Here is a 10,839-nt window from a genome sequence, read left to right as displayed (position 1 = left end):
GTTACAAGTTCCGTATTCTAATGCATTAGGTAGCTTGATGTATGCAATGGTGTGTACAAGGCCCGACATTTCACAGGCAGTTAGTATAGTGAGCAGGTATATGCATAATCCTGGAAAAGGACATTGGCAAGCTGTGAAATGGATTCTATGGTATATTCATAAGACCATGGATATTGGATTACTGTTCAAGCAGGATACTACACTTGGTAAAGGTGTTGTTGGGTACGTTGATTCTGATTATGCCGGTGATTTGGACAAATGAAGATCAACCACTGGTTATGTGTTTACTCTTGCTGGAGGACCAATAAGTTGGAAGTCTACACTGCAGCCTACAGTTGCGTTGTCAACCATAGAAGCTGAATACATGGCTGTAACAGAGGCTGTAAAGGAAGCTATTTGGTTACAAGGTATGGTTAAAACCTTGGGATTGGTCCAGGAGCATATTAATGTGTATTGTGATAGTCAAAGTGCTATTCATTTAGCAAAGAATCAAGTCTATCATGCACGTACAAAGCATATCGATGTACGTTTCCACTTTGTGCGGGAAATTATTGATGAGGGGAAAATTCACCTTCAGAAGATTAAGACTACAGATAATCCCGCAGATATGATGACCAAGGTGGTAACAACAATCAAGTTCGAACATTGTTTGAACTTGATCAATATTCTGCATGTTTAACAGTTGAAGAAGGCACTATCAAGTGTTGTTGACAAAGGCAGAGAGAATTGTGTGAAGATAAGATTACTCGAATCAAATCTTCAAGGTGGAGATTATTGGGAATTATCCATATTTATGGAAAATCAAAGATATGGGTATCAAATAATGGAAAGTCAAAGATATGGGTATCAAATATTGGAAAGTCAAATATATGGGTATCAAATATTGGAAAGTCAAAGATATGGGTATCGAGATATTGGCATAATAAAATCTGAGATATTTGCAATATATGGTCCCTAATTGTAAAGTGACTTTGCAAGTTGATCCCTGAACCTCAACTATAAATAGGCATAACTATCTCTCATTCTGTATCTCAAACTTGCCATTCTCTACTTAAGGCATTGTTTTCTCTCTCTCTCTTTGTAAATTCTCACTTGTATTTTGGAGTGAAATATATTTGGTAGTGCCCGAGGACGTAGGCAAAATTTGCTGAACCTCGTTAAATTCTTGTGTTCTTTATTGTATTATTCTGCATGAATTGTGTGTGTGATTGTAGTGATTTATTGTGCTATTAAATTACGATTGAGGGATATTCTGGCTAGGAAAGACCTGGTACTTAAGCGATCCTTGTGATCCACCTCTCTTTCCTGGGAATTGAACTTAGTGTGATTTTTTAGTACAATAATTTTACTCTTTTACACGCTTCCGCACAACAAGTAGAGATTATTCGACTTCTCTCTTACCAAATGGCTTTGTGACAATAACTCCAATGACAGGTTTGTTGGTAGTGATTGACTACCTTTGAATGTTATCTTTGTTGTACTCTGATGGAGCATTTGGCTGCGAAGGAATAAGTATGCATTTTTTTTTTTCTGATGAATTGGAGAGCTTGGAGCAGCTCCGGTCCCATAGCTTCGCGGTTGCCAAGCACGCGCTGAGGAGCCACCAACGAGTGGCGCAATGTGCTGGTCGGGATGCTGGTTTCGTGCAGTGGTTGCCGCCTAATATGGGCTGGGTGAAGGTTAATACAGATGGGGCGATGAATCCAGCTGATGGCAGCAGCTCAATTGGAGAGGTGGCATGTGAGTCCCTAGGTAGCTGGCTATTTGGCTTCTTCAGATACATTGGCACCGGTTCAATTTTGCAAGCTTAGCTGTGGACCATTGTGGAGGGTATACACTTAGCATTGACATGAGGTTATAATACGATTGTTGTGGTGAGTGATTGCCAGCAAGCAATCGACCTTCCGCAGGAGCCTCTTGCTTCACAGTCTCCGTTGGCTTTGATCAGACAGATACATGACCTGAAGCAGCAATTTGGCGGGCTGGTTTTCAAATGGACATAAATGGAGTTGCAAACAACATTACTAAGTTGGCCAAAGAGGGTTCATGGGACCTGAGGTTTTTCGTAGAACCACCTCCTGGTATATTGCCTTTGCTCGAGCGTTACAAGCTAGGCTCTCTGCTTGGTTCCTACGGTTATGCAATTTGATGTCTAGGGTGTTTAATCCCTCTTTATCATTCAAAAAGAATAAATAAATGGTGACAAAAAACAATAATATTGCAATATTTTTTATTAGAAAAAACTTATATTTACTTTTTTGTGAAAACTAAAAAAAGACGAAATTTAGGGTTGAATTCATTTTTATATGTTTACTTATATAAATAGCTTTGTTTTTAGAAATAAAAATTAAGATTTCATAATACCTCTATAGTCTCATGTAAATAGTAAACTGCAAAACTGTTGAAGATTCAATAAAAACTCAGATAGGGCTGAGATCTCGTGATGGTTTCAACACGACCCCATGTATTTGTTTTCAAGATTTTAGAACTAAATCAATAAAAGAAGTGGACCTATTTTTCTCCAATTCTTCTTCCAGCCACTGATTCCCACTCAGCAATATAAATCAAATATCAAATACGTATACCTAGATAAAAAGAAATCTTCTCCTCTGATGAATTCTTATACACTCGAGAATATAGGGAAGTTTTATTATAGAGGGATTTAGAAAAGAGTCACGTTATGAAAAAAAACCCAACATTATTACATAGGTATATATGCACTAATGCATGCGCAATATACAGTTTCGTAGACATGACAAATAATAATAATAATAAGTGAAGTGAAACTTTCTTCATACACCCTAAAGCATGCAGGAAGTCTCTCTTTATCATAACAAAACCATGCTTTTTTCTACTACATGTACTCTACTTTTAGCAATGCAATCATATTAATAAATCTGATCATGGATTTTCAAACTTAGCTCCAATATATATTAATTTCAGACAACAAGATTTTTAGCTGTCTGAATCAGCATTCTTGCATAAGTCAATTGTAAAATAACTGTGGGCTTCACCTATGATCCGGGGAAGCAACCTAGGAGATGGTGTTGTTGGGCCTCTAGTTCATCATTTTGGGGTATTAGTGCCGCAGTTTGATATGGATAAGATGTTGTATCAGTGAGCTGAGAGTTAAACAAGTTGTCAAAGTTCTTCCAGTCGATTATATGTATTTGACTACTCTCGTTGCTCTTTTCTTCATTACAATGAAAAACTTCTTTTTCTGCTAAACTTGGTGAAACAGTAATGGGGCTATCCAGTTGTGGAAGCTCAATCACTTGTTGGCTGTCCAAAAAATTGTGACTGTTGGAAACAAGCTCTTGCTCCGAACCATAGGATTCATAAAAACTTGATCCTTGATTCCTGCGAAGATGAAGATGAGATGTAGTTGCTATATCTGAAAGGGAAACGGGAGGCCTAACTTGGCTGTTATCTCTCATATAGTAACCATGGCTCCATGCTTCAAAGCCTTGCCTTTGATTAGGACATGGCTTTCTAAATGCCCGGCACACCACCCATCCTTCTTCCTGCAATTTGCAATAAAACTTATATATCTATCAAAGGGAACAACATGATGAAACTTGGCAGACTTTTCAGCTAGCTATGAGTATGATTATAAACATGTATTGGAAATAAGATGTGTTGATAAAGTGTATAGAGATAGAAGGGCTTGCCTGAGGCGGTCCATGTTCAGAAGTCTGGAGGCGATACTCATGCATGATCCAATCAGTTTTCCTACCATTAGGTGCACGACCCTTGTAGAAAACCAGGGTCTTTCTCATCCCTATAATATTGTTCTTTGAAAGCACAGATTTATCCCTCCCTGTTGCCTTCCAAAACCCAGCTGCAGTGGCTCTGTTTGTCCTTGTCCCTGTTGGATACTTCCTATCTTTATAACTGAAGAAGTACCACTCGCTTTGCTCTTCATTCCCTACATTACATCTTGCTGCCAAACACCAAACTCCACACCATTAATAAACCAGTTTTTTCATGCTACCCTAGGTTGTTATTTTTTTGGTATTTTTACATCTAATTTCTTGGTTGGAACATTAGTGTGTGAACGCTTTGAAAATATCCCTTTGAACTCGGCCATAGCATGGTGATATTGATTAGTTTATGACTAAGAGAAAAGTGGCACTAAAAACAACTTTCTTTCCAAAATTTCAAACCCTAGCTATGATAGGACCAATAGGTTTGTGCCACCAATTAATGAAAGTGTAATAAAAGCTTCCAAGATGCATGGTTAGAGTTAGAAAAAGAAAATTACGTACCTTGGATATCCCATGGCTCCATCTTGTATAGATCAATCTCGATAATAACATCTAGATCAATTTTGAGTGAGTTAATCTTTCTTCTGAGATAATATCCTACAAGTTCTTCTTCAGTGGGATGAAATCTAAAGCCTGGTGGCACACATGATTCCAATTCCATCATGGATCTACCCCTGGAAAACATGAATATATGAGTGAAAGCTTCCAAAGGATTTATAACAATGCTGTTTTTGTTATTTAGCTGTATTTATATTAAACACCTAATAATGTGAATATATATATTCCTTTCCCAATAAACACAGGGTTGAAGTTAGTTTTGGCGTAAGCCTAAAATGCAAGGCAAGTTGGAAGAAAGACATGGCTCTTGGAGGGAATGAATTGCCAATGCTTTTACAAAGGATAATGGTATGGAAGTAAACGCACATGTTTTGCCTATATATGTTACTTTCATAATCTATATACAAACCTCCTTCCTCAACTCTTAAGTTTGCAAGAGTAGCTTTTTTTGATTATATAGTGGGCGATCAATGATGATTATGATGCAACTTTATGGGACCCAAAGCTGGTTGGCCCCTGCATGCTTTTATTTTTTATTTTTTAATATTATAAAAAAAAAGAAAAAAAGAAAATGTGAGGCTACATATGTATATATGGAACCCACCAAAAGAAAGAAAAAAGAAATGGTTTTATCCTAAGGCTAGTGTTACTTTTTATGTTTGGTCGAGTTGCATGAGCTTAGGCAGGCAAACAAAACATTAAGCATAAAAATTTTGCCGAAAAGCTTGACTTTGCTGGCACAAACAAGCATGGTGTTTCTTTGAGTGCAGTGCACTCCGGGGTGGTGTTAGTGGATAATATGTTTTCACACCCACCAACTATCTCATTCTCCCTACAATATAATACCCCTCCTCTAGCTCTAATTCTACATGGTAGTGGGTTATCAAACCTCCATCTATCTCCATCTTATTTACCTACATTAACTCATTAATTAATCAAAACTATACTCTTCTATTTACATCTAGTTACCCCATTGATGCTACTGGATGCATGTGCATGATTTAGACACCAAACAAAACTAAGACAAATCCAATATATATATGCATGAAACCCCTACAACTATACAGCAATAAATGCAGCAACAATAAAGAACTGCAGATTGCAGAGGGGAGTTCCTATATATTGAACAAAGTAATAACAAAGCTTTTGGAAGACATATATTAGATTTAGACCAAACGTGTATATATATATACTCACAAGATGAAAATATTGTGAACCTTGGCTTGTTCTTTGATTGAAGATGGAAATGAGAGAAATGACAAGGCAGTGTAGTGTTGGAAAGAGAGAAAGGTATAAAGAAGATGAGAGTAGAGAAGGAAAGGCCGGGTGAATATTTTGGGATGGAATGTAAAGAAAAGAGAGAGGATATAAATATATATATAGTTAAGAGGGAAGAAGGGTATTGATTGCGCATGGGGTGGCAGATAGAGAGATAGAGTGAATGAATGAATGATAAGAAAGGTTCATTTGGACGGCGTGACACCAAATTTTCACGCCACCCCACCCCCCTCTTCCCACCGCAATTTTATGTCCTAAGATTTTCCGCACTATAGCAACAACGACTGCCCTCTTCTCTCCATTTTTATCTTCTTTCTTACAAGACATTATAAAACCAATCTTTATTACTACACCAATAGCTAGTTGAGGGTGGTGTTTATTATTATTAATATTACTATGTAATGATTGAATATTCCTTCCCACAATCCAGCTCCTCTTGTCTGAGTTTGGTGCGCCGCCCTTTGCCATTTGGCATGGCTATATTTGTGCCAAGTGTGAGATTTAGAAGCTGTCATTATCAAGTTAAATAGCACAAATATTTGTGTTGTTTTAGTGTGTCTGTCTCTTTCTCTTTGGGTTAATATATATAGTTTTGAGACAGACATCCAGAGATGAGTCCCACTAAAGCCACAGTCCTTTTCATAATCACCTGCCCTTGGCTTTATCTCCTTTATTACTTCATAATTGAAATTTATCTCCTAATTACAACTTTCCCTTTTTACTCTTTTATAATTTGCATAATCGAAACGTAATTAGGCATGAAGTTTCTAATCTTATACATACACTTTTACATTCCTTTCCTAACTAAAATTCTTTGTATATATAGTAGCAGGATATAAATGCTTTAATACGTATGGAAGTTGGATTTTCACTCCAGCTTTTATCCTCATTAATAGCTGCTACATGTTAATTTATAATTAGGATACAAGCTTTCCTAATTACACTGGTAATATGTAGAGAATTTAAGTTTGAATCTTAGATAGTACAATCTAAAAAATATTAATCTTCATGAACTATAAAATGGATATAAAAGATACTTTAATTCTACCCAAAAAATTATGTATTATTATTAGGTAAATTGGTAATGGAATTGAAAATTTTCATAGGCAAAAGCTATCATGTGTTTTTTTTAATTAATTTTTATTTTATTTTATTATAAATTTAGGATATAATTTTATTTTTATTTTTATTTTATTTTAATCCGTATATAGAATAATTATCCTTTAAATATATAATTAGGATTGGCACCCTATCCACTATTAGTGGATGCATATAAATGAAACAATGGGCGTTTCGTAAGTGATAATCTTATTGCATTAAAACACTGCACAGTAGAAGATGAAATATTTCAATGCATCTCTTGTTGAAAAATCAATGTTTTAAAGCTAAAATCTGAAGACAGTAGTTATGAAAATTATATTGATGTGCACCCAGAAATCATGATTAGTTGACATTCTAAAAATTCCATTAGAAAGGTAATGTGAGGTTAATTACCCATGTTTTCTAGAAGAAATTTTAGGTGTCAAGTCATTGAGATGTTATGCTAACTTTTATGTAATCCTTAGTGGTCCCACCAAATGTTACTAACCGTATTCTAATATTTTCAATGAATTATTAAAAATGTGTAGTATATTATGGGATCATTTAGTATGTTAACAGAATATGAATTTGGGTGTTTTTGTTGCAAATCTTTTTGTATATATGTTGCATGCTGTGTAAAGCAGCATCTGGTTGATCAAAACATATTTTACCTTTCATTCCTTGTGTTTCACTCCATGTATATCACATTCGCTTTATAGATGCATACACGCACTCTTGTCACAAAACTTGGGATTTGGTCAACTTAATTCCACTCAATATATATTCTAAAAGGTTACAAAATTGATAGAAGCTAAACACCCAAAAATATTGCCTAAACCCATCCTGACCCCTAATCAACTCCACACAAAAACAAACCTCGTAAAACACAAAGTCATAAGCATTTCTAAAAGTCCATGCATGTCTTGGTGTTAATTTAATATTATTAGAAAATAACTCAATTGTTAAAGAAATAAAATAGAGAGATAAAACAGGGGATGTGTGGGAGCAAAGGATTGAATCTGTATAGGACTATACTTTTTCTATTAGACATTGGTTATATCAAGGTTGTTTAACCCTTAAAATGTGTGTAGTCGAAAACCTCTTATATTATTATTTTTCAACATTAGTAAATTTTTACTTCTTTACCCGTATTTTTTCTTAATAAGGGTTTTCATGTAAAATTTACGTATTGCTTTGCAATCATTTCTAATCTCAATATCCACGTTTAACATAACAAACGCATTTCTTTTGTCCTAGGGTGAAAGAATAATAATCAAGCAGAAAATGGTTAGCGGTTGAATGATAAATTTGGCATTCTCACTGTTTCACATCAAACAAAAGATTAAACCTTGAAAGAAAAAAGGTTTAAATGCATTTATATACATATAGATGATACAATGTTGAATTATGTTTACTAATTTTGTGTGATTCAACTTTAATTCAATCAGTACTGGTTGCAACAAATATTTATGAATAACAGTAGAAATTTTATAGAAAGTTATTCATTTATGGACTTAATGTGTTTTCAGAAGAATAAAAAGACGAAAAAGGAAATAAAAACAATTAAGTAGTTGTAATTTTTTTAAAAGAAAACAGTTAATAGTTGATATTTCATTCTCCATGGGTTTTATATATTTCAAAAAAGAAGACCTACAATCTTAGGGTGCTCCTAATCATTTCCAAGAAAGAAAAATGACCCCAAATTCAACGCATGAAATTTACCCTTTCACTTTTTATTTCTGTTTTCACTTTTCTAACCATCCCATTTCAAACAAGTAAACATCACCGCAACAGCTACCCACATTTTGGCTTCAAATCTTTTAATATACGTAAATAGTTAATCCGAATTTAATAATTAATCCAAAATCGATCAGGTTTGTGCACAGGGGCGAAGGTAAAAAAACCTTTTAGGGGTTGAAATTAAATCTTAATTTTTATATTAGTAGAAATATAATTTCACCATTCGCATAGCCTATATCTTTATAAATTTTAAATAATTAAATCAATTTTTTTTCATTTTTAAAGGGGTCAAAATGTAATTTTATCTTTACTAATTTAAATTTTTTTTAAATTTGAAAGGCCTAAATTTTCATTTTAGGTACTTTTTTATTTTTATTTAATAATATATAATAAATTAACTTTTAGTACACTCAAACTCACTCCTCTTGCTTTGACAACAATATCGATATCAGCTAAATTAAGATTAAGTTGTTTATTAAATTTTTAAAGATAAACAACTTAACATTTTTTAATATTTATATCATATTCTAGTACATTTAATTTTTATATGATATAAATTATATAATATATAAAAAAGTAACATATTATAAACTTGAAAATAAGTCGGTCGAGTCCAAGTTATGAATATCAAAACCCGAACCCAATCTTTACTCTAGACAAATATTATTTCTTACCTAAATTCTTTTATCAAATCTGATATTTTCATCTATATCTCTCTAAATTTTAAATAAACCTTCAGTTTTAAGCAAATTATCAAACCCTTGATCAGATTCAAAATACGAGTGAAAAATGATTTGGATTTAAATAAATATCAAATTTAAGATTAAGTTTTTAGAAACCGGCTTAAAGAAGAAGAAGAAGAAGAAATACTCCAGAAGAATAGAATGAAATAGTCACGTAATTGCTTTAGAAAAAAGGGTCAAGCAATTAGGTTTTTAAAAATAAAAATTGTTAATTAGTTTGTTACCAGAAAAACATGTTAACTAGCTACTAAATTTTATCACATGGGTGAAAAAAAATTGAATGTTAAAAATATTTTTTAAAAATTTATTTAATAATAAAATTAGATGGAGTGATAATAAATTTATATTTTAATAGTATTAAATATGTGCTAGATCTTTAGATATATATATAATTTTAATTATTTTATTTAAAAATATATGAAAAGATAAAATCACGTCTTAATAATATTAATTATAATTTAAAATAATTGATTTTTTTAATTTCATAATTGAGTTAATAATTTGATTAAAAATAATATCAACTCAATAAAATATTTAAATATAGTATAATTAAATAAAATTAATTATAAAAATGTTAATGAGTTATTAATTAAATATTTATTGTTCAATAATTATACAATATAAAATAAATAATTCGTGAAATTATTTGAATAGACGTACTCCTATTTTATTTACCCTTCCACTTGACAAAGAAGTGCCCCTTTTTTTCTAAGAACATGGCCAACTTTCACAGGCTTTTACAACTCGAAAAGAATTTTTTTTTAAGAAAAAAAAAGCAATAATGAATTAATTGGCAGGGTTTAAATAATTTATAAGATTTATTTGCTAATTAAGCAACATTGTCTAAGATGGGTCCCATGTGATGAAGAAGAAGAATGATGATCCTAATCTGATAAAATCATCACAATCTTATGCGATCTACCCACTTGATTGCTATGCTATATTTATATTAAGGTTCGTGTTCCATGGATTGGACTACTCTTATAAAAATATTGTACCACGCTTTATATATCATTAATAACTTTTTTTTCTAATCTCTTTTCCTCTTCATTAATTACCAATTCTCGATTAATTTTTAATTCGATTGGTATCGACATTATTATTAGTACAGAAAAATGTTAATTTGAGTGCGTTGAACTGCATTATCCTCCTATTTAAGGGTTGAGAGAAACTATAAATAATTATAAGCATTACATCAAAAAGAACGAATATAATAAAATTAATGTTGATTAATTACCCATTAATTAATTTTGGCATTTACTCATCATTTCATTTGGAAAAAGGTTGGTTACCACATAATAATTTATTTTCTTATTACATTATATTTCTTACATAATCAATTTATCATTTATTTTTAACTTACTATTAAAAATTTCCAATTTCAAGCTCAACTTTTTAGTTTTTCCCTTTATATTTGTATAATTCTAGTAAAGATTATATTTGAATAAACATATTCATAATCAAGCATTATAAAATAAGGTTGAATAATAATTGGAATATATCTTAAATCAAATTAAAATAAATTTAGATAAGTTCTACACATCTATACTATTAATAAAGTCCTTAATTGAGTTGGTGTCCATCCTCAATCCGGACACCAACTTGGTTATGAAGTTACAGGAATGTCCTTTCGTTATTAAAATAAATAAATATTATTTGAGGGTATTTTAGTC

The 10,839-nt window shown here is 32.2% G+C and overlaps 1 protein-coding gene across 1 annotated transcript; it reads right to left on the bottom strand.

Annotated features, from left to right (window-relative positions):
• Positions 1-2,681: 2,681 nt before the first annotated feature.
• Positions 2,682-5,698, bottom strand: LOC107918990 (NAC domain-containing protein 30). The gene is made up of 4 exons (XM_016848539.2): positions 5,523-5,698; positions 4,269-4,441; positions 3,672-3,943; positions 2,682-3,524 (listed from the first exon to the last, which is right to left on the bottom strand). Exons 2-4 carry the CDS (start codon positions 4,429-4,431, stop codon positions 3,015-3,017), a joined length of 945 nt encoding a protein of 314 aa, XP_016704028.1. The 5' UTR covers positions 4,432-4,441; positions 5,523-5,698; the 3' UTR covers positions 2,682-3,014.
• Between the last annotated feature and the right edge of the window lie 5,141 nt (positions 5,699-10,839).

Source organism: Gossypium hirsutum, chromosome D13 (assembly GCF_007990345.1).
Source record: "Gossypium hirsutum isolate 1008001.06 chromosome D13, Gossypium_hirsutum_v2.1, whole genome shotgun sequence".
Classification (NCBI taxonomy): Eukaryota; Viridiplantae; Streptophyta; class Magnoliopsida; order Malvales; family Malvaceae; genus Gossypium; species Gossypium hirsutum.
The sequence above is the reverse complement of the archived record's forward strand: the minus strand, read 5'-3'. Positions and strand labels throughout refer to the sequence as shown.

Coding starts and splice junctions, on each gene's coding strand:
- LOC107918990 (XM_016848539.2), bottom strand. CDS start 4,431: ATGATGGAATTGGAATCATGTGTGCCACCAGGCTTTAGATTTCATCCC. Junction 3,944..4,268: donor GGAGCCATGGGATATCCAAG/GTACGTAATTTT, acceptor GGTGTTTGGCAG/CAAGATGTAATGTAGGGAAT. Junction 3,525..3,671: donor CTGAACATGGACCGCCTCAG/GCAAGCCCTTCT, acceptor TGCAAATTGCAG/GAAGAAGGATGGGTGGTGTG.